The following is a 24062-nucleotide window of genomic DNA, read 5'->3' on the forward strand; positions in this document are numbered from 1 at the left end:
CATTTATATCTCAACAATCCTGAAAGGTACGTTATGCTGAGAAAGTGACTGGCCCATGGTCAGCTAGTGAGCTGCATCTATACACACACAAAAGTGTGCATAGATTAGGTATGGACTGCATTGGTAGCAATCACACACATGCCTAACTGTCCAGCTACACAGTTGTTAATTCTGTTTCCCCAGCATTTCCCTGTTCTATTTTACATTGTGTGAAAACTCAGATAGAATACAAACATCAGCCTCGCTTTAAGGCATTCACAATGGCATTCCTAGCCCCTGGAAATCTTGCTGAGCCGTGTTCTGACTTCTGAAACTGTGTCAGGTACAGTATTCCTTTCACTTGCCCAAAGCTATCCTTGAAGCCCTAAGGCTAAAATCCATGCTTTAAAGAACTTTAAAGAAGAAGCAGAAATCCTCAGTTTCTGCAACCAGTACCAAACGCCAGGCTTGTGTAGCTCAGCCACAGGATCCTACAATATCAGAGAATAAACCATGTCATCTAGGGCAATCGGTCAGGTACTAGGTGCAGCAAAGAAAAAGAAGAGGGCACTAGGACAGGGAAGGAGGTGGTAGCTGGGCCCACATATAAAGCAGTCCAAGGAATGTTTAATCAGGAGTGTGTCCCACTATGATCAGTGGCTCTAGATCCTGGAGATGAGCCTACTGGGTAGTACGACAGACTGTTCTCTCCGGAGAAATGAGGCACAAAATCAGCTACAGGGCCTAGTTAAGGGCATAAAAAAAGCCTGGCTGCATCAGACCAAAGGCCCATCTAGTGAGCCAGTGGTGTAGTGGTTAAGAGCAGTGGACTCGTAATCTGGTGAAACGGGATTGCTTCCCTGCTCCTCCACATGCAGCTGCTGGGTGACCTTGGGCTAGTCACACTTCTCTGAAGTCTCTCAGCCCCACTCACCTCACAGAGTGTTTGTTGTGGGGGAGGAAGGGAAAGGAGAATGTTAGCCGCTTTGAGACTCCTTCGGGTAGTGATAAAGCGAGATATCAAATCCAAACTCCTCTTCTTCTAGTCTAGCATCCTGGGTCCCACATCAGACAACCAAATGCCCATGAGAAGCAGGACCTGAAAACAGCACTCTCCCCAGTTATGTTCTCCTGCAACTGGTATTCGGAGCCACACTGCCTCTTATGGCTTTAGCAGAGGAACAGATTCATGATAGATGGGCTCTCAATAGCTACTAGCCTCCAGAGTTGGAGGGGCTGAACAGCAGCTGCTGGAAACCACGATAGATGGGGATGCTCTTCTGCTCAGGACCTGCCTGAGGATTTCTCACAAGCACCTGGCTGGCCACAATGAGAAGAGGATTCTGGACTAGATGGGCCACTGGCCTGATCCTGCAGCCTCTTCTTAAATTCTTACTCTGGAGGGAGTATATAGTCATCATAACTAATATCTGTGAATAAGTTCCTCCTCCATGAATTTGTAATCGCCTTTCAAAGCTACCCAAGTAGGTGGACTTTTGACACTACGGAAATTGGTCCGAAGCAAACTCTTTTCATTGTATTACCCATTCCTGCCTTTAGCGTCATTTCAGGGCAGGGGAGGGGAAAATATCAGCAGATCAAGATATATACAAAGGCAAATATGCATCATTGATGCACAAGATAAAAGTACCAGCACTGTCTCTCCATGAGCAAATTTATTTCAGCAAATGTGTTGTACCAACAAAAAGCTTCCTTCAGACTAGGGTCAGTATCACCTTTATTACTCTCCTCCAGGCACATTGCGGTCCTCCTTAAGCAGAGGTAGAATGCACAGGTTCTAGAGTCTGGCAACAGAGCACCAAAAGTGATGTGAGCAACGCCTCTTTTCAAAGCCACTACCACCTCTCTGAAAAGCAGCACGGTCCACCTGCAGGTTTCAGGGTTCGAAAGGCATCCTACAGCTCACAATCTTCAGCCATTCAAGGCAAGGCTCCATGCTTACGGCCAACTTCCACAAAGGCCTCCACACACCGATCAATATCCTCGTCACTGTGAACAGCCGAGATCTGCACCCGGATGCGAGCTTTTCCCTTGGGCACCACGGGGTAGCTGAATCCAATGACGTAGATGCCTGACAGGTGAGAAAGGGGGGCGGGAGAGAGATGAGTGTAGCAGAGGCAGCAGATCAACTGCATAAGACCTTGTTTTGTTTCTTTAATAAACGAGTAAAATAAATAATAAACAAAGAGATTAATAAATAAAACTCTTTCACAAGGCAGCACACAAAAATGCATAAACAAATATATCACAAGAATATAAGATTACACAATTTAAGAAAACAATGCATTAAAATATCAGCATCCATCCCTGTAACTCATATGGGGGCATGCCACGTTTGACTAACTTCCACAATTTCATGAACTTCACTGCCAGGCTGACCTAGAGAATCTACAACATTTGATGCGGATTGTTAAGCATCACTCGGGATAAAACCCAACACTGTATCAATGGACTGGTTAAATTCCATCTCCATTGTGCAGATATTTCTGTACAACAGCACATGCAAGCTTCTTGCCAGGCAACTTGCAGGAAGCAGGTGACGGATCCCCACTCCCTGAATCTCTTATTTATGTTTTTAGTGTTTCGCTGAGAATAGCAAATCTCCACATGCTCAGAAACTGCACCAGGGTCCCCAACCCTATTATTATTATTATTATTATTATTATTATTATTGGAAGTTTTTAATATTTGATGTTTTACCATGTTGGATGCACCCAGAGTCAGAGAAAATAAAGATATAATAAATATCTTTATTTATTGGTGGCAGAGGGAAAGTTAAGAAGTAAGAGGACTTGGTTTGGCTGCCTTCACTACCCTCTCGCACTGCAGACTATCACCCTAGCTGTCATACAGCCCAGGAGGACCAAATAGGCAGTTGGCAAGGTGACAATGCTATACTGCTCTGAACTAGCCAACCACTTCTTGGGTTGCAGACAGTTGTTTAGTACTGCCCAAGATTTATTCCAGTGTGGCAGATGGTGCACCTCAGGTCTTGTCTTAGGCTAGCTCTGGATTGCGACCAAGAGTACAGTAAGGGGTGTGTGTTTACCAGTGTCAAACTTCCAGGATGGTTTTCTGGAGACAATGCTGCCCTCTACAGAGCTGCCAGGGAAATTCCTGTTGGAAGATGCAGGAGTGGCTCTGTGACAGGTTAGAGGGACTTCTGCTGCTGTTAAGGTGTGATTGAAACCAAAGCAGAAAGGCAGCTCTGGAGGGACGTCACTTGACTGAGCAAATCTGGGTTGAAAAGGGGGAAAGTAGCACTGAATCAAGGAGCAGGAATCTGCAGGAGGGGAGAGCGCTGGTTGGTCACTGTGAGAACAGGATGCCAGCAGGCTGTTCTTATCCATAATGTTTTTGGATGTGTAGCAAACATCGTTTTAGGAACTTAAGTGAGAGAAAAGCAGAAATGCCTCTTAAGACTGGCCAACTGGAGTTTTTGAAAATTGCAATTACTTAGTATTTTTATATGCTTATTTTCAGATGGCAGATTATTATTTTTTTAAAAAATGGATCAAACAGATTTGATTCAATGCTGCAGCTTTATGCTGTCCTTGTCAGTCAGCACTAGGGTTGCTACCTTTTTCCTGATGATGCCCCTCTTATACTTAACAGTGTACAACAAGCAAAAAGTTCGACAAATGGCATTCATCCCAGCTTCCGCCCAGGGTGGAGGCACAAGTGGGTATATTGAATTTCTGCCTGTTCTGGAGTAACCCCTCAGAACAGGAAGAAAGTGGGAAACTGAGCAAGAAGCAACATGGGTTGGAGGCATGAGGTCTAGTCTCTACATGTGGCCCATTCTCAAAACAGTCTCTGAAATGAAAGTAGCAGGAGCAGCAACAACACATATTGGCAGGCAGATTATGGTTCATGACCACTGGTATAGGGGATCGGGGATAATGCCACTGCCAAATCATTAAGAGAAATGCAGGAACACAAGAGTCAAGACAGGGAGGAGAAACACAAAGAAGGTTTAAATAAGAGTCCCATGCTGTGTCTATGGTAAAGCAACTGGTACACAGCATGGAGGTTAGGGATCTGAAGACAGAATTGCCATGCCTTAACTAGGAATAGGGTCTGTATTATTAAATACCTATTTTGCAAGAAGTGCTGAGAATGCTAGTTAGTATAGCATAATGCACAATATAAAACAAAACAAAAAACAGCCCAGCCAATTTTATTAGCTCTGAAATGCAAAACACAATTCATGCTTGATATATAAAGATGCACTCAGTGTCTTAAAGCAAGAATTAGCTCATCAGCTTTTCCTCCTTCTCCTCAGAGGCTGCCTGGGAGTTCCCCTTACCTGCTGCGCAGAATTGGAAGAGTCTCTGGGTTATTCCTCCCAACTCAAAAGTTCTTAAAGCCATCCCAGGGCTTTTCAGGCAGTAACACCCAAAGATATCATAAGCTACGTGAAGGATCCCCTGTCCCACATTGGTTACCTCTCTTCAGCATGTCATCAGCCATCAAGGACGCCAGCCGGGCATCGCCCAACATCACAGGGCAAATAGGGTGGTCATTCCCTGAAATGGTGAATCCAGCTGCCGCCATCTTGCTTCGGAAACTGCAAGGAAGAGGAACGCCTTCAGCTTGGGACCTGCTTTGCCTGTCCCCTCTACGGAGCACTCCCTCCCTCTCCCATTTATGTCTGTGGAAGGGACTGTATACTATTTTGCTTCCATTCTGACACAGAAACTGTTCTGACAGCAGAAAACATCACACCCTCTGATAAAGTGTGTGGAGTGCCGACAGCTCTAAGTCAAAATGTGACCAGTGACAAATGAAAGGAAGACGACAGAATATTTGGAGGAACCAAAAGATGTACAAAAGTACAAATAGTACTTTCGGGGGGAACGGGACTAGCTGAGCAAACTCCCCCCCAAAAAAGCCCAATGAGGGTTCAGCATGTTCAGTGGCCAAAGAAGGTGGAAAACCAGGAAGGAAAATGGAGGATCCTAAGAAGCACTGTGGGTTGTAAACCATCTTGAGGACAATTTGAACAAAAGGTGGGGTATAAATGCTCTACATAAATGACAGGCTCCCTTACCGTGTGGTCTTGGCAGCCATGGACTGTGCAATGGCATTGCTCTCCATGAGGAGATCCAGAGCCTTGGAGGCACAGCCCACCACGGCAGGAGGCAAACTATTGGAAAAGAGGTAAGGGCGCGAACGTTGGCGCAGAAGGTCAATGAGCGCTTTGGGGCCGGTTGTGTAGCCACCTGCAAAGAGAAGCAAGACAAGGTTAGTTCAAGGCCCCAATGGGCCACCATAGATGACATAGATGACTGTGCTCTTCAAGGGGGCGGAGGGAGACACTCATTTGTTGTGCTCATCTGCTCTACCCAACGGAGGTGTGGGAAACCTTTGACCCTCCAGATGTTGCTGGCCTACAACTGCCATCATCCCTGCTGCGGCCATGCTTGCTGGGGGTGATGGGAGCTGTCGTTCAGCAACGATGGGAGGGCCAATAGGTCCTCACACCAGCTCTAGAGCAATCCCTTCTAGATCGTAAAATGGATTTTGTCAATGGCAGATGCTCAGAAATGAACCACTCTTCCTTTAAGGCAGGGGCAGGGAGAGGGACGAAAGTGGGCAGAGCCAAGGATGCACTTTTACCTTTACACAGCAGGCTGCATTGCAACCAACCACACACACACACACACACACACACACACACACACACGTTTTCTACACACACAAACACACACCTCTCTCTTCTCCATCCAAGCAAGTGAAATACATTATCACAGTTCAAGGGTATATTCCAGCCAGGCAAAAGCATTTGAGCACAGAGCAGAGACAGTAAGGGCTGTGGTCTACGGAGAAGGGGGCTGGCCAGACGAGGGGCATTGCCTCCGAAGAGTTCCAGGGGCCAGGCAGAGAAGCTTGGAGGGCCACATTCTGCCCCAATGCCTGAGCTTCCCAATCTGCACTTTAAGGTATAAGGTGCTGCCAAAGTCAAGGCAGAATTGGGGGCTGGGGACTTTGCTGCTCTCCAATTTTTACTTGAAACGGCTTCCTTCAACTCAGTGGTTTCTCTTGACTCTATTCCCTTTCCCTGCCCCCATATTCAAGGATGTTCCTTGTGTCTAATCTCTCTAGCTTTGGCTCAAAGATGACATAACCAACCTGCCTCTCAAATCATCTCTGTGAAAGAGAAGTGAGAGGAAGAATAATGAACAGGGGGAGCTCTGGGAAATGGATGGTGGTGAAGAAGATGTCAGCTGTTCTGAGTTTGGAAAGACAAGCAGGGCAGAAGTTATTAATACAATAAATAAATAAATGTATTTTTCTCCCCTACACTTCTAATTAGGGTACTACAGGTTAACAACTGCACCTGCTGCTCCCCCAAGCGCCTTCCCAAGTGTGGAGTTGATTATAGTGACTTGGTCCATCACTCCCAAGAGTTCGTCAGTGCCCCTGCAAGGAGAAAATAACTGTTATTAGCTTAGGCTTCAGAATTCTCCCATTCGTCTGTGCCAGAGCTGGGGAAGCTTTCTCCTCCAGGTGCTGCTGGACTACAACTCCCATCATCCCCAGCAACTGGAAATGCTGTGACGGCCTGCACATCATCTGGGAAACAGCTATGAATATAAATGTAGGCCAGTCACCAACTCTTAGCCTAACCTACCTAAATAGTAAGGCAGGTTGGTGTGACAGTGCCCCATTCACTCTAATGGAACAGACTCCACAGCTGGTTTGTTTCCCTTCTAAGAAGCCCGAACTGCTAGCCAGGATTAAACCATGGTTTGTTGTTTGCTTACAGACTGTGGTTTGTTACAGAACAGCAAACCATGATCTTGAGTTCAAACTGAAGACAAAGCAATCCCCTTTCTGATTTTTTGCCCTCTTTCCATTAATATTATTATTTATCCAATTTGTATACAGCCCTTACATCACAAGATTACAAGGAGGTCCACAACATAGGCCAGTTAATGGGGGTTTCATAAAAGCCATAAAAAAGTACAGTGTGCTTTATTAAGCTTCCTGTTTTACTGCTATGAGCTAACTTAGCCAGGGCATAAAAGATATCACTCTTCTTCAACCATCCCATTGGTCTTTTGTTCTCGCCCCAGAGTCTGCTTTATATTCTGCTATTTTAAGTCATTATTATCATTGTCACTATCATCTTATAATGCAACGCTGGGTTTTATATAGTGTGTTTGATACTGTATTTTCACTGGTGTGCCACTTTGGGGGCTAAAAAGCAGCACAAAATTAATCCTGACTAATTATTCTCAGGGCTGCTACCCTTGCTCACTTCGTTTGCCAACCTCCCTTCCCGCTCCCTATGCTTGACCAACCCCCCTCCCTTTACACTTGGCCAGCCTTGCCAAACCCACCCTTACAGGTCACTCAAACCCCAGCACAGGTAAGCTACAGAGCAAGAGGCAGGACAGGCTGGGGCAACTCTCCAGCAACCATCTGGCTCTGTGATCATTTCCCTCCTCCTCGGTCTCTGACCCTGCTGAGGCCAAAATAGCAGCATCAGTATGCTGTCCTGGTGTTCCTCTGTGGTTTGCCATGACCACCTGTTCATTCACCTGCCTGCCTGGGCTGCCCACATGCTATTCGCTGCCTTGCTGCGGCTCACATGGCTGCAGCAAACTGCACCTTGACAACATCCTTACAATTTTATTATATAGTTAGAAATCACTTGCGATAATTTTTCTTTGCTAAAAACGACAGCAACAAAGAATGCGACAAAATAGAATAATTTGATTTTTTTTACCGTCCGTTGGGCCCAAGAAATCCAGTGGCATGACATTCATCAACAAAAACAATGGCTTTGTATTTCTGGGAAAGCCTACAGATTTCCTGCAAGGGAGCAATGTCACCATCCATGGAGAAAGCACCATCCGTAGCCACCATCCTCAAACGGTATTTCTGTGTTGGAGAGCAAGTAGGGATGTGGTCAATGGAGAGCAAGTAAGCAAGAACCTAAGAAAAGTTGCTCATGGGGAGGTGGACACTTGGGAAAGCAGCAATCTGACATTGCTTTGGAGTCACAGCACCAACTTACTTGGGCATCCTGCAACTTGGCTTCCAGGTCCTGCATGTCCATGTGCTTGTAGCGATATTTGTTGGCTTTACACAGCCGGATCCCATCAATGATCGAGGCATGATTCAGTTCATCTGAAAGTATTGCATCTTCAGGGGTCAGTAGAGCCTGTAGGTGCCGGAAGGCAGAGGGAATAGTTACAGCAAGCACCTGCTTAAGATACACCACTTAACTGATGTTTCATACTTCCCTAAAATAATAGGCTACTCCACATATTATTAAAAAATGCCCACAAGGGTCCTGTGGCATTTTTCTTTCCCAATACAAGGGATATCTAACTTAAGCCAGTGTTGTGTAATGGTTAGACCTGGGAGACCAGGGTTTGAATCCCCACCCATGCATGAAGCTCACTGGGTGATCTTGGGCCAGTCACCATCTCTTAGCCTAACCTCCCTCACAGGGGTGATGTGAGGATGAAATGGGGAGGACAAGAACCATGTACACTACCTTGAGCCCCTTCGAAGAAAAGGGTGGTATATAAACTAATAAATAAAATAACTATGTTGTGACGCTTGTGTTATCCATTATGGCCATTGTGAATGCTCTGTGTGATTTTTTGGATACATAGAAGTTTAACACAGGGGTTGCTAACCTGTGGCCCAGATGTTACTCCACCCAGTGTGGCTAATGGTCAGGGATATTGGGATCTGTAGCCCAGCAGAATCTGAAGAGCCATAACTTCCCCAAGTCCACTTTAACAAAATTGTCGTGAACTATGTGTATTGCACGCTCTTTCCTTTTGTTCTCATTGACACACACACACCTCCCAGTATGTGGCTATGCATGTCTGCCAACTGAAGATAACCATGCATATTATGAAGTAAACCTTAGTCCACAAAAACTTATGCTTATAATAAAGTTGCTTAGTTTCTAGGTGCCGTGAGATTCTTAGTTCCCTGTTGGTGCAACATATTAACATGGCTACCCCTCCAGAAATCTGTCACAAAGAGAGTTGCTCTGGGATTTTGATGCTTTCCACTGACCACCCCCCAACCACCAACACCCAACACACAAAGTGCTATGAACCTCAAAGATCCCAGCATTGGCATCAAAGCAGCTGGCGTAGAGAATGGTGTCTTCTCTCTGATGGAAACGGGCAATCTTCTCCTCCAGATCCTTGTGTATATTCTAATGAGAAAGCACAGAAGATTCTAATGGTTATCCTGTTATGTTGCTTTGAGACATGTTCTTTTCCTCATAAAGCAACTAACAAATTTAATACATTATATATTATTGTCATCATTAATGCTATAGCCAGACATTCTAGATCACTTATTTATAAACACTGAAAGTTAAATTGGGATCCTCTTTTGTTCCAGGGTTCCATCCCTGCTAAGATTTGTAGAAGTACCTTGGTTGTTGAACGGCTTGGCTCCTGAACAAATCGGCTCCTGAACGCCACAAACCTGGAAGTGTGTGTTCAGGTTTGCAAATGTTTTTTGGAAGCCAAACAACCAACATGGCTTCTGATTAAGTGTAGGAAACTCCTGCAGCCAATTGGAAGCCACGCCTTGGTTTTTGAATGGTTCTGGGAGTCGAATGGACTCCCGGAATGGATTAAGTTCAACAACCAAGGTACCACTGTACTCCAGTCCTCCTTAGCCAGTCTGCTTGCCCCCAGGGCCCAGCACTGAAACATCTACATGACTATACCTTTTATTCTGTAGGATCTACCTTGACTGAAGCAGGCATATGGGAAAGGCTATTACTTCCCACCATCCAAAACAGGCCCAGCTTTCTTGCCAGAAACATCTTGATGACTGTGGAAATACCACCATAAGGAGAGTCGTGCTGGATCAGGCCAAAAGCACATTTATTCCAGCATCCTGTTCCCCCAATGGTCAAACAGATGCCTATGGGGAGACAGCAAGAAGGACCTGAACGCAACAGCACTCTCTCTACTTGCGCTTCCCAGCAAATGGGAAGCAGAGACATACCGCTTCCAGCTATGAAATTTAACATATAAATTCATTTCCCCCGAGGTGGTATATTGGCAAATTGATATACAGTGGTACCTCGGGTTACATACGCTTCAGGTTACAGATGCTTCAGGTTACAGACTCCGCTAACCCAGAAATAATACCTCGGGTTAAGAACTTTGTTTCAGGATGAGAACAGAAATTGCGCAGTGGCAGCACAGCAGCCCCCATTAGCTAAAGTGGTGCTTCAGGTTAAGAACAGTTTCAGGTTAAGAACGAACCTCCGGAATGAATTAAGTACATAACCAGAGGTACCACTGTACCGATAAGTTTGGCAGCTCTGTGTGTGTGGTGGTGGATAGGCCTGTACAGTGATCCTTCCCATTATTATTTTTTCTTGGGGAGTGGGTGATGAAGGTGTATGTGTCTGCACTCAATTCAAAGGCTGATTCCTATGTATGATGACAGGTTCTTCATCAATGAAGGTGCACTGAAGCCTTAGAAAGATGTCTTTTGTTGTTCAGGGCCACTTCTGAGACACATGAGAAAATTCCCCTGAGAGGAGCTGCATCGTCATTCTATGGGGATAGTTTTAGGTGGGGCTGTGTAGCTGCCTAGGGGCAGAAATTGTTAACTTGCGCATCGTGGGAATCTTTTCCCTTAAAGTGATGTTTCTAGCCTGTACATGTTGAGAGTGTGTGGGTAACATCTGATAATATCAAATAGTCAGCTATGGGGTGGAGACAGGGTGCCCTGTGTGGTTTCTTCTTACTGCTTCTTCCCACAACCATAAGAAGTGTAAAATTATGCATAGCATGCAAATACATGTAAATATGCTTATTCTGCATCATTACTGCTACACACTTTCATTGTTTTCTTCATGCAGAACTTTGAATTTCCTTCTCCCTCCCCCCCCAAAAAAAATGCAAAGTCCTTGGATTACAGATGCTTGTGAATTAATAAAAAAGCATCAATGCAGCCAAAGCTTTTCCTTAATTGCTAAAACAATAGCAGTTTTAATCAAGAAGCTTGCCCTCAAAGCAATTACTTGAAGCAGGCCAGTGGCATTTTCAGACGCTTGCACTGCAAATATGGTTAGGTCTTTGCAACACTCCTGCTCATCCCTACTTGTGTTCCACAGATGAAGCGGACGGAACTGAGGCCAGCTCCATACTTCTCCAGGGCCTCCAGTCCAGAACGGATCACCTTGGGATGGCTGGACAATCCTAGGTAATTGTTGGCACAAAAATTCAGGATATCTGCAACAACGAGAAGAAGATTGAAACAAACGAGCGATGCACACACACTCTTACCTTATTCATCTTCTTAAGTAGTTGCACATTTCTCACATTGATTCTAGGAACATAGGAAGTCACCTTGGACCACGCCAGGCTATTTAGCTCTCTACTGTCTTCAGTGATGCTCTTTAGGATCTCCAGCAAGTGTTTTCTCTACCACCCACTATCTGATCCCTTTAACTGGAGATGGTGGGGGCTGAAACTGGAGCCTTCTACATGCAAACCATGAGTTCCCCCATCAAGCCGGCCTCCCCCCCCACCCGCCACCTGGCGATACCCAGATATTTTGCACTACAACTCCCATCATCTCTCACCATTCACTATTCCTTCTTGGGCAGATGGGAGTTGTAGTCCAAAATATACAGAAGGCACCTGGTTAGAGAAGACTGCACCCAGTTATAGTCTCTTCCCTATAGTTGGAGCTAGAGGTCAGGTGGTGTTCATAGCATAATGCTTCTGTAGAGGGAAATGAGAAAAGAAGTCACTGCTGTTGCAATACTCATATGCCATGTCCACCCTATCTTACCCAGCCTACGGAAATTTCGGGTGGAGAGGGTTGGCTGGCTGGCTGGCTGGCTAGGGAGAGAGATTTTATTACAAATCAAGCAGCAAATTTTATTAAACAAAACAAACAATTTACTGGTAGCTTTGGACATGTTTGTAAAACAGAGGATATTAAATGCCTACTTTGTGACGAAGCACTATGCCCACTTGAAATGCTAGGAATTTAAAGTTAAAAATCCCAAATCAAACTTTCTAGCCCATTTTTGATGCTGAGAATTTGCGCTTATGTAACGCACTGTATTTTTAGCCACTTGAAATGTACAGATAACTTGAAAGAACTGGCTGCTTGAAATCTTTGGAGGAGGAGAATTTGATTCATGAGAAATTACAGTTCAAAGCAGAGCTCCACAAAGTTCCCCCCACCCCAGTTTGTATGTGCAGCAGCTACATAGTTCAAACACAGGTCAAGTATCTGTGGCCTCCAGATGTTGTTGGACAGTCATCAACTCCAGCCACCATGACTAATCTTCCTTATTAGGGTGGTGCAAACTGTGTCAAACCACATTGGGAGGGCCACAGAGTCCTCATCCCTGATGAATTAAATGGAAAGGATACAGCTTTTTCTCAAAAATGACAGCTCAACTCAAAAGACATTAGGCAATAAGTCGAAATTCTGGAGTTTACACAAAAAGATCTGGCAATTGGTAAGAAAAGCAGAACTAAAACACACACTCTCTCTCCATTTGTTTAACAACACTACTTGGAACCAGGTCAACTAATCAAGCCTCCATGAGCTAAAGAGCTAAAACAAACACACCAAGAGTACTGAGCACAGGATCAGAACTATGGAAACAGTCCAGTTAAGGAATGTTCCATCAAACATATGCTAAGTTTCTACTGGCTATATCAATTACAACAATATATATTCTCACAATTGTGGCTCATTTTGTAAGAATAAATAATACTTAGTAATCTATATAATAGGCTATTACAGACATGATTAGTTTTCATATCAAGTCAGTTTTAAGGAAATCGCTTTACGTTTGGGGGAAAAAATTCAGTTCAGTGTTATTAGTCTAGCCGTGGCTGAAGTTAGAGAATGGTAACTCATACTGATGGAAGGGAGGGCTTTTACAGTGCCCGAAGAGTGTGAAAACATGGATTGGGGCACAGGAAAAGAGGTAGTTGTAGGGGATGAGTGTATTGTTTAAAAGGTTGGATCCAGCTGATCCATCAGTTTCACAAGGCAGATGAATAGCAAAACAGAAACAAGCTTAATCCACAGCATTCAGGCCCTGTGTCAGTTTTTCCTTCCTCCTTTTTGTTTGTGAGCAGGCTATTAGCCAACACCTGTTTGCAAATATACTTTTCGTTCTGCATAGCTCAGTGGAACTGCAGCACTCACTAGATAAAGTACATTGCTGAGGGTAATAGGAGCCATGATGCTTTTCCTTATAACCAGCACCTAGGTTCAACAAGTTTAACAGGCCAAGGAACCCTGATGGAAGGGGGAAGAAAGGCGGCCATGTTCTCTTGGAGCTGTCAAAAGGAATCCTATTTGCCTAAGGCAAAAACTTTCCTCCGTAACCAGGCCTTTAACTACCTGTTGCCTTTTAGAAGTGAGTGCAATGTTTTAATCTCTTTCCTCTTGGTTTTAATGTATCTATGCAGGCAGTGCTTTTTTCTGGGGGGAAGCATACCCCTAAACATTTTGCAAATTTAAGTTTGGCCTCATTGAGGGGCAGTATTTCATTATGAGTAGGAAAATGAGAGTATCCTTGAACATGTTTTGTAATTATAATTTTAGAAATGTGGAGAAAGTAAGGAAACGAAGGAATATCAGATGGGTTGAGGGAAGTCAACAAGGAGAAATGGGATGTAACTAAGTTGTATGGACTGTATAATTTTGTATTGGAAAGTGAATAAAAATATTATGAAAAACAAAACAAAACAAAACTTTTTTTAGAGGAAAAAGCACTGTATTTAGGGTTTATTGTCTGTCTGTTTTGGTTGTTAAGTCGCTTTAGGTTGCCCTGGGCATGATAAAGCGACTGGCAAAATTCAATTCATTAATTTAATATAATAATAAGGCAACTCCAGCCGAAGCTCTCTTTCTCCTATCCAAGTCCCCGCCCAGGGATTTTGCCTCCAGCAGGATGCCTTCCCGCCTGCCCACCACCCCACCTACCTCCGCGGCTGCCTTCCACCTGGATGCGCGGTCCTTGCCTCGAGGTGATCACCCTCTCGTCCTTCCAGGTGCCCGCGCCGCGGATGCCCTCGAGCTCCCCCTCCAGCACCTGCTGCAGCTGCGCCAGGGCAGACTGGGCCCGGGAGGGCCTGCCCAGGCCCGGAGGAAGCGGGGTCCTCAAGAGGTGCCTGCACCACCACATCGCCGAGCTCCGCGTGCAAAGCGAAAGAGAGGAGGAAGAAGAAGAAGAAGAGGCGAGAGGCAGGTCGCTGGAGGCGTAGGCCGAGCCAGCCAATCAGGCCTCCGCGGAAGCACGACCAATGGGCGGCGCAGCTCATTTAAAGGGGCAGAGAAGAAGACGCGGGCTGCGGGAAGAGGGGCCAATTGCAGGATGCGCTCAGCTTCGTGGATATGACTTTTACGGCTTTGCTTTTTTTTTGGTAAGTTTCCATGATTTTTAACGCAAGCTTCCAGTGGAGCGGGACCTTACGGTGGTGTATTCGGACTAACCCTTTTCTCCACCCTTATCTATCAGCTCCACACCCTGCTTCAATTTATACTTGGGGGAGGATTGTCATTCGCTTCCATGGGACATTTCCCCCGTATGCGAACCGCAGGCATGGATCCGGGTCGGGACCGTTTTGTGTGCAGAAGACAAATGCTTATTACCGCCTCCCACGCTCTTTTTTTTTTTTTTAAACCGGATCTAAAATTTTAAAATAAATGAATAGCTGGATGGGGGACAATAAGAGCGTGGCTAAGATTGGAGGTTTCGACCGGAGAGATTTCATGGAGCTAAGAGGGCTGCTTACATGGGTTTGGCTTGGCTAGGAAACACCAGGAAGGTCCTGAAAGGGGCATATGTCTTTCTGACCCCCTGCCACCTGCACCCTAGCTAAGGATGACGTGCTTTAGGTCTGTGAAAAAGAAAATAAGCTAGAGAGGGAGAGATCTGAGGCTCTGTTCTGGGGCAGTAGGCTTTAGCTGTTTGTTGGAATGTTTAAGCTGTTCCTCCACCTATTACCAACCTATATATTAAAATATAATATGTATACTTCTAGGTTAGAGTGCATTTGATTTCTACTGTGTCCATTCATTATGAATTAATTTTAATGAAACAATGCACTTCTAAAAGGGGAATTTCCTCCCATGGAAAGAGAGATTACTGGAAGCCGGGTTGCACTGCTGGCCCCACCTTCAGATATTCTGGGCACCACAATTCAAGAAGGACACTGACAAACTGGAACGTGTCCAGAGGGGGGCAACCAAAATGGTCAAAGGCCTGGAAACGATGCCTTATGAGGAATGGCTAAGGGAGCTGGGCATGTTTAGCCTGGAGAAGAGGAGGTTAAGGGGTGATATGATAGCCATGTTCAAATATATAAAAGGATGTCACATAGAGGAGGGAGAAAGGTTGTTTTCTGCTGCTCCAGAGAAGCGGACACGGAGCAATGGATCCAAACTACAAGAAAGAAGATTCCACCTAAACATTAGGAAGGACTTCCTGACAGGAAGAGCTGTTCGACAGTGGAATTTGCTGCCAAGGAGTGTGGTGGAGTCTCCTACTTTGGAGGTCTTTAAGCAGAGGCTTGACAACCATATGTCAGGAGTGCTCTGATGGTGTTTCCTGCTTGGCAGGGGGTTGGACTCGATGGCCCTTGTGGTCTCTTCCAACTCTATGATTCTATGATTCTATGATTCTATGATTCTATATCCACAGTTAGGCTAGACTATGTGCATATGGAAAGGTTCACATTCCTGTTCAGTGACAAAAATTTGCTTAGAAATATTGGTCATCATTATCTCTCCGCCTAACCTACCACAAGTGGTTGAGAAGGTGAAATGGGAAGGAAGAAACCCTGAGCTTGGAGGGTTGGATAGAAATAAATGAGAACTACAGTATAAGGAGGACAGGGAGATTTGGTGGACAAGTTTGATGCTTTCAGATGTGGGTTCCATAGAAACTGAAGTGCCTAGTTCAGCACATAAAATAATAGGGGTGTGTGTGCACTCATGACACATGCATTAGTGCTTAAGAAAGTGCAGAGCATAAGTATATAAGAAGAGCTCTGCAGGATGAGACCAAAGGCCCATTTATTTCAGCATCCTGTCCGTAGAGAGGGCAACTTGATACCCCAAGGGTGCTCCCAAGCAGGACCTGAGTGCAAGAGCACTCTCTCCACTTGTGATTCCTCGCAATTGGCAGGCAGAGGCATACTGCCTTTGACAGTAGAGGGAGAACATAGCCAACATGGGTAGTAGCCATTGATAGCCTTATCCTCCATGAATTTGTCTAATCCTCTTTTAAAGACACCCAAATTGGTGGTCATCACATCATCTTGTGGGAGCTTTCTCCATAGTTTGACTATGTGCCTTTCCTCTGTCTGTTTTGTCCTGAATCTTTCAGTATTCAGCTTCAGTGGATGGACAGGTCCCTGCCACAAGGAGCTTACATTTTTAAAAAAAGCTAATCAAAGGAGGCACTTGGGTCAGTAAGGGACAAAAAGCAGTCTTTGAAGTGTGCTGGAAAGCTGTGGCTGGTGGTCAATGTGGAGGAGGAGGGCTGGAGAAGTGAAGACCACAGGGCAGGGATTTATTGGAACATAAAAGCAGAGAGAGAAGCAAGGAGGACATAGATGGCTTTGACGAGAAGGACAAGGAACTTGTGTTGGATGCAGGAACAGGCAGAAAGTCAGTGCAGGGATTTAAGAAAGTGTGTCACATGATCAGAACAATGCGAGAGGTGAATGTTGTTGGTGACAGAGTACTGAATCATTGATATGATTGGCATCCGTGGCAGGGCAATGAAAAATTTTCCCTAATTTTATAAAATTTGTATGTCTGGAAGAAATTTATGGCGTCAACTGACTTGAAGCTTAGCCTGGGATCTTCAGCACCTTCTTCCCATCTTTAAAATTTGATAATGAATGATCTAGCTGTTTGTTCTCCCACCTTTCACAGAAGCATTGGCAGAGAGATGTGTTTCCCTCCTCTGTAGTTACACAACCTCACATTTGCTTGCCTCTTTCCTTCTTCATTCTTTTAAAAGTGCTCAGAGAGTCTGAGTCCTCGTCTGCGACTATTCCCAGAAGATTCCGGCATCACACCTAAGTGGATGTTGTTTGTATAAATGTGTGCAATGTGCTGGCAAAGTATTGCAGTGGTTTAATTTGCAATGCAATCCTAACCACATCTGCTCAGAGGTAAGTCCTATTGGATTTAATGGGGTTCAGTCCCAAGTGAGTAGGGTTAAGACTGCAGCCTAAATCCAATTTATCCCCGTTCATTAAAAAATAATAATTGCAGTTCCTTATAAACCTTTGCTACTTTTAATATACTCTTTATAGGTTTTAATTGTTTAAATTCTGTTTTAAGTGTGCATCTGTAAGTCAACCTAGGAGCTTGCATGAAGGCAAAAAACATTTTAATAGTAACACCACCACCACTGTCACTCTGGATTTTGCTCACAAAATTATGTTACTAGACAATGAAATAATGGATTAATAACTCATTATAAAAGGTAGCAGCACAAACTGAAACCAATCCAATCTCTGTATATTTAGAGTAAGCAGTGGCCTTTACTAGTTAAGCCATAGATTTGTGTTGAAAATGCAAGCATTGGAAATCTCAAAAATCTCAAACTGGATTAGGATTTGGGCAGAGAGCTGGGGGAGAGGCAACAGAATTCTTCATCAGAGATATATATACTGAATTTTCTTTTTGGATCATCTGTTTTCCACAGCTACCAGCTGTGCTTTAGAACAAAGCTTTCTTTTATATTCCACACTGGCTTACCCTGAGCTTTACCCACTACCCAACCCAACCTGTGCTACAAGCTATCTATCTACTCAGCCAGAATCTGCTCACTTTGTCTGTCTCTGGCTGCCCTAGCCATAAACACTTGTTACAGGAGAGACAGCTGCCTGCAGTTTCTTCCTTGTCATAGAGTAGGGTTTCTTGTGCCTTTTCCAGGCACAGGCTGGGCACCCAACTTTCGAAACTCAACTTATAAAATGACACCAAGAACATTATCGGAATAGAGCCCCAAATTGAAACTATCTTTTGTGTTCTGTCCGCAGGCTTGCATTCTGCTTGGTGACACTGGGACCTTCAACATGGCAGTATAGTGTGGACTCAGAGCTGTTCATACATGCAAATTTTGTTCAGTGTCTGCACGTCAGCCTCATCAAAACAGTGCCCCATACACCTACTCACAATTCAATACAGATTTATCATTTCCTTGGTTGTTTTCACTTATCAAATTTTCTGGAGAAAATGTGGAATGAACAGAAAATAGCATGGGATGGCATTTTTATGAGGGTGAAGTCATGTGAGTGTTGCACAAAACTTGCACCATGATCAGCACCCATTGGCCCTGATGTTGCACATAACAGTGCACTACAAAGACTAGCAAAATGCAGTTAACAAGCGCACTGGCCTGAGGCAGTGGTTTTACATGGATGTACCTGATCTGCATCACAAGCAGATGAGGAAATGTGCATTACAAGAATGTCATGGATGCACTACACAATATGCAGACACACATCAGCATCCAACATATTCCACAGGGTGGGTCCTGCATGGGACCCCACATTGGAAACCACATGAAGCTCCTAACCCTGCATGTAGGATATCAGTGTGGAGAACTCTGCATGTTGAAGGTCTCAAGATTTAGTTCTCAGCCTCTCCAACTAGGGATGGGAAAAGACCCCTTTATGAAAACTTGACAAGTCTGTATTGGTCAGGGTAGACAATACTAAGGCTATGTACACCAGTTTACTGAGCATCCAGTGCTCCCATCACCGATTGGAGAAATGGTGTACGCACAGCATTAACCACAATCCACATGTAACCTGTAATTTGTTAAAATCAAGTACCTTTAGATGCCTTTCCCCACAAACCAGCTTCAATCTCAATTGAAGTAACAGTTTAGCTGCAGTTTAAGCCAGTAATGTGTAGACAGCCAAAGTTAAATGGACCAAAATTCTGAATTTGGATAGGACCTAGTTTTACATGGGGGAAGTGGTAATATGGTGATCAGCAGAGAAGTCCCTTTCCCACCTAAAATTTCCATCTATAAGCATGCCACACATATTTCATTGATTTTAATTTCATAGAACTTCACGGGCATTTCAAGGGATCCTGCATTCCCATGTATGCTGTCCTTTATTCTTACTCGAAACAGTAATTGTAGACCAGCATGGGCCTTGGGGCATCTCACTGTGTTACTATGCAACAGAAAAGTAACTGCTCCCCTCCCCCACAATTATCTTCAGTGAAGTGGGCAAGTATAAGAACACCACATAGTGGCAAACCAGTGTTTGGATGGGAAGTGTATTTGCCATGTGGACTTTAGAATGAAGCACTGTTTTAAACACATAATGGACACACCTCAAGGAGCAAAGTTGGGTAGGGAGGGGAGAGAAATTCAATTCCTTTAACGTTAAAAGTGTAATCTACTGAACTGACACTTTACAAAATGATACAAGAACTGAAATACAGCCATCCTTCAAAATTCATACTTATCTGAATTTTGTAATGTAGTTCTGTTTGCAAAAATGCATATATTAGGGGAAAGTGTGGATAAAAATGAACATATCCATGGAAGTAACATACAAAATTGCATATGACCAATTCATTGCAAAAAAGAAAAGTGTACATTGGTTAAAGCTGAATACAAAAATGTGATTAGGAGAAATTAAAAATGCTGGTGGCTTTTCATGAGTTTTTTTTTAAAAACAACACCACCACCAAACTGCTGCAGAAATGTGGAGAATTTAAGATTGAAAAAATGAAAAAGTAGAACTGAAATTGACAATTGTGTTTTCATGCACGTGTCTATTGCGCTCACAAATACATTTACATTCCATAGCACTTAATCACTGCATTTGCTGAAACATGCTTGCCACATATTGTGGATAAGTTTGCATAGGACTAGGGAACCTACTTGCAAATTGGTTGGCCTTTTCCTTGTGAAACGCACAACTATTTCTTAACTGCCTTTTTTCCATTGTAAAGTGAGATCATGCCTTGCTAGGCTGCCACCTAGTGGCTAATTATGTGGAGGTTTTCATGGTGAAACTTTCCATTCATCCAGATTCTTCACAATAACCCAAGAAAGTGTTCCCATAGTTTAGACACCAACAGAAGTTTGTTTCCTTCCATTGCACTTTCACTGATGCAGAACTCTCCCCCCTTCAAACTTTACAGAATCAACCACGCATGGTCCCATTTTGAGAATGTACAGCTGAGCCTGAATTTTCAATGTTGTTTTATATAGCTGTATTGCAAAAGACAGTACACCGTGGGAAACCTAAGCCATTATGCTGTTTACATTTTATTTTTAACTCTAAAATTACAAAGACAGCTAAATCCTTCTTGCACAAAATTACACATACAAAATAAAATGGACAATCAGCTATCAGTCCTATGAGAATCTTCCGTTGTTTAAACAAGCATATCTTTTTAAAATAAAAATGGGAGTACTGAAAATTATCCTTTCCATTCCCCCTCCTCATGGGGAAAAACCCCAATCCCAAACCTAAGCAATGGTAACGCAGCTTTATAAAGTTACCTCAATAACAAGTCTGCCCCCTCTACATTCATTCTTCCCTCCCTCCCCCATTCAAGATCCACAGTTGAAAAAATAAAGATTGCTGGAGGTGTAGGATGCCCTGCAGACACAAGACTTTAAACACAAAAAGCTGTGGATAGGCACTGAAGGGTTGGGAAGAATGGAGCTTCTGTTAACACCTGGAAGTTGGCAGGGACCAAGACAGTGGTCAGACTTGTTTGGAAAGAGACAGGAAATTAAATTTTCACTCTATCCCCACTTTGTTGTGGTCAAACTATCATGATTTTAAATAGAGAATCTCCCCCCCCCCCGATTCATTTTAATTCCTTGTCTCCAACTCTACCACCCACTCCAGACAACAGCACAGTCCTCCCCCTTGAAAGAGCAGTGAAAAGCTTATCTCAGTCCATCCCAGGGCTAGAAAGACATCATACTACATGTATGCAGTTACATTAGAATCTTATCCACCATGAAATTTTGAAGTTCTGTAAAAAATGAAGTTACCCTATTCCATTTTAGGTGGCTTCCACTATTAGTTACTTTTCTTAATCCCACCATTTGAGGGCCTTGGCTAAGAAAGTCATCCAGTGCAAGTCCCTTTCTTAATTCAAATATTTCTAAAAATCATCTCCAAGCAATAGGAACACTAAAATATTCCCTTATCTGACCTGGTCTTCCCTCATGCTCAAAACACAAACAAGTATTGCATACCTTTAAGAGGGAGGAGAAGAAAAATGAACACAGAAATCTATTTTAAAAATTCTAGTTGGGGGGGGGAATTCAAACCAAAAAAAGGGGGGACTTTCTTATTGATGAGTGTCATTTAAAAAAGCTATCGATTGAAAGCATTATAGGCAGAATAGTTCAGTCTTTTATAAAGCTGCAATAGAAAGGAGTAGAGAACAAAGAAGGAATCTATTTACAGAGTAGAGGTCAAGAAGAAAGTCCAAGAAAGAAGGTCCCAAGCTTGCACTTCACTTTTTCTTGGCCGACTTCTTTGCACTGGACTTTGCTTTGGGTTTCGACGCTTTTGCCTTTTTAGGCTTTGACGCCTTCACTGGCTTAGCCTTGACAGTCTTTGGCTTCTTGGCTTTCTTTGGAGCAGGCGCTGGCTTCTTTTTGGCTTTTTTGGGCGCAGGTTTGGGCTTCTTGGCCGGCGACTTGGCAGCAGCCTTCTTGGGCTTGGCTGCTTTCTTGGGTGTTGCGGCCTTCTTGACTTCCTTCTTGGCCTTCTTCACGGGCGCTTTCTTGGGCTCATCCCCCTTGGCCAGGCGGAAGGACCCCGAGGCACCGACGCCTTTTGTCTGCTTGAGAACACCTGTCGTCACCAACCTCTTGATGGACAACTTGATCTGGGAGTCGGCGTTCTCCCCCACTTTGTAGTGGCTCTTGATGTATTTCTGGATGGACTGGCGCGAGGAGCCAGCTCGGCTCTTTTCGGCTTGGATGGCGGCCACTATCATGTCCGAGTACTTGGGGTGATCCGTCGACTTCTTGGCGGCCTTGGCCCGCTTGGGCTTGGCAGCAGGTGCCGTGGACGAGTTCTCGGTCATCCTCGCTTTGGAAGTTTCCCTTCAGGAAAACTGGCTCTTCGCCTCTGCCACGGGTGCACGTGGGACTCCTCCCTTGTTGATGAGGGGAGCAACACTTTTCACCCCCCTCAAAGAGTCTCCTCGTGGCTTAAAGCAACACGCGCGAGTGTGGCTGTCGCCCCCCTTAAGGCTCCTGCGGGCGGGGTGTGGTCTGGGCAGCCGTCCCAGCGAATGCCCCCCACGGAAACTTAAGGAGCTCCCGACTCAGGCTTCTGCTGTGCACCTGACCAGCTTCTTCCGCGGGCAAGCGGCCACGGTCAGCCCTCGCTGGCGTAGCTCTGTCCAGCGGCCCAGGCCCTGCTCGCCCCCCTCTTTCCCCGCTTCTCTCTCCCGGGCGCCACTGGACACCTCCTTCCTCCGCCGCCGCCGCCGCTGCTGCCTGTGCCTCCCGCTCTGCGTCTGGCTCTCTAGGCAGCAGCCGGCGCATCCGGGTATTTAGCGCTCAGGCGCGGACCGCGGTGAGGACAGGGCTGCTGGCTGCCTGTTCAGGCCCCGAATGGCGCCGCGCCGCTGACATCTGTGTTTCTTCCGCCGCCTAAAGCGGCTTTTTCCCGCGTCCCCCGGCGCCTCCTGGGCCCCGCACCGCGGCCGCCGGCTGCTCCGGTCCTTGAGCTCTTGGGCCCCGCCGCCGGCTCGCTCTCCCGCCGTCCCGCGCCTCCTCAGGGCGCCCCAAACGGCGCTGGGTGCGAGTGGGGCGCGGCGACATTTCCCCTTTGCGCCCCCATAGCCCAGCAGCCGAGGGGAGCCCCGGCAGGGGGAAAGGCGAGGACCAAGGGGCACCCCTGAGCCACCGGGGGACCCCCGTCCCGGCCCTCTGAGCGCCCCGAGAGCCGCGCAGGGGCCCCGGGAGCAGACCCCAACTAACACAGGGAGCCCCGAGCCAGGCGAGGCTCAGCTCAGACCTGGCCGGGGAGGGGGGAGGAGTGACTCCCCCAAGGGTGGGGGGTCTTTAGGGGGACCCTTGCCCCCCATCCCGTGGACCCCCTCCTCCAGACGCCCCCTCCCCGAAGCCCTAGCGCTGCGAAAACTTTCCTTTTTGTCGGATGGGAAGTTTGCAGCCATCCCCTCCCCCAAGGAGCACCTGGCAGCCCCCTGCTTGGACTTGGGGGTCTGTGGCCAGGGTGGGGGGCACAGGCATGCCTTGCTTGACCTAAGGGGTAGAAAGGGACGGAGGGGGAGTTTGCCTCGCTAACTCTTGTTCCCCCAAAAAGTATTTCACTGGCCGCAGTGGTTTTCTAAATAATAACAAGTATGCCTATATAGGAAAGGATTGGGGAGGGGGGACGCGAAGCCCCCATATCTTAGTCAACCTAGGGCCGGCGCCTTTTCAGAAACTCCCCCCTATTCGTGCACTACACCTGTCCCCCCGCCCCCGGATCACTTTGAACCCCCACAAAAATGTTATCGAGATTTACATAGGCTGTTTTGTTCCTCCTTGGATTTTCAAGGTGGAGTCGATCCTATCACTTAAAAATACTTTCTCGACAAAAGTTATCGGGGAGGGGGGAAAGGTAGGTGACGAATTGGGGTGCAGAGCAGTTTCTTTAAATGTGTTAACCCTAATTTGCCAGTCCTGTGGGAGTGCTTAACTGTTGTTAGGAGATTAAATGTACGTGCCATCGCCATCTTGCTGGAAGAACTGAGGTTGTTTTTTCCCCATCTCCCCTCTTCAGATTTTTTTCTTCCTTAATAAAGATATTAATTAAAAGCGTTGTGGATGCAAAATTGAAGATGCGGAGCTGCAATCTGACGGCTTGTAGTATTGAGTAACTCCGGGGTGGGAAAGTAAAAAGCACCTCTAGAATACTTTTTAAGAATTATAAAAACAACCTGGGATCCTAGCAACACGGAGAGCACACTAGCAACAAATATATGTATATATATAATCGGGCACTTTGGTACCTCTGTCTCCACCTCCC

The 24062-nt window shown here is 45.5% G+C and overlaps 2 protein-coding genes across 2 annotated transcripts; both read right to left on the reverse strand.

Moving 5' to 3' along the window:
- Nucleotides 1–1636: 1636 nt before the first annotated feature.
- GCAT (glycine C-acetyltransferase) lies at nt 1637–14212 on the reverse strand. The gene is made up of 9 exons (XM_082240925.1): nt 13978–14212; nt 11116–11246; nt 9095–9196; nt 8030–8176; nt 7739–7893; nt 6344–6426; nt 5054–5225; nt 4449–4570; nt 1637–2071 (listed from the first exon to the last, which is right to left on the reverse strand). Exons 1-9 carry the CDS (start codon nt 14177–14179, stop codon nt 1920–1922), a joined length of 1266 nt encoding a protein of 421 aa, XP_082097051.1. The 5' UTR covers nt 14180–14212; the 3' UTR covers nt 1637–1919.
- Nucleotides 14213–20298: 6086 nt separating this feature from the next.
- On the reverse strand, nt 20299–22561 carry H1-0 (H1.0 linker histone). Its single transcript, XM_082240926.1, has one exon. It carries the CDS (start codon nt 22102–22104, stop codon nt 21526–21528), a length of 579 nt encoding a protein of 192 aa, XP_082097052.1. The 5' UTR covers nt 22105–22561; the 3' UTR covers nt 20299–21525.
- Nucleotides 22562–24062: the final 1501 nt, after the last annotated feature.

Source organism: Podarcis vaucheri (genome assembly GCF_965113315.1).
Source record: "Podarcis vaucheri genome assembly, chromosome: 10".
Classification (NCBI taxonomy): Eukaryota; Metazoa; Chordata; class Lepidosauria; order Squamata; family Lacertidae; genus Podarcis; species Podarcis vaucheri.

Excerpts from the sequence above, each read along its gene's own strand:
- H1-0 (XM_082240926.1), bottom strand. The coding sequence starts at position 22,104 with ATGACCGAGAACTCGTCCACGGCACCTGCTGCCAAGCCCAAGCGGGCC.
- GCAT (XM_082240925.1), bottom strand. The coding sequence starts at position 14,179 with ATGTGGTGGTGCAGGCACCTCTTGAGGACCCCGCTTCCTCCGGGCCTG. Across the intron at positions 9,197-11,115 it reads GCTTCATCTGTGGAACACAA|AATATACACAAGGATCTGGA; the intron begins GTAGGGATGAGC and ends CTTTCTCATTAG. Across the intron at positions 6,427-7,738 it reads TTTCTTGGGCCCAACGGACG|GGGCACTGACGAACTCTTGG; the intron begins GTAAAAAAAATC and ends TTCTCCTTGCAG.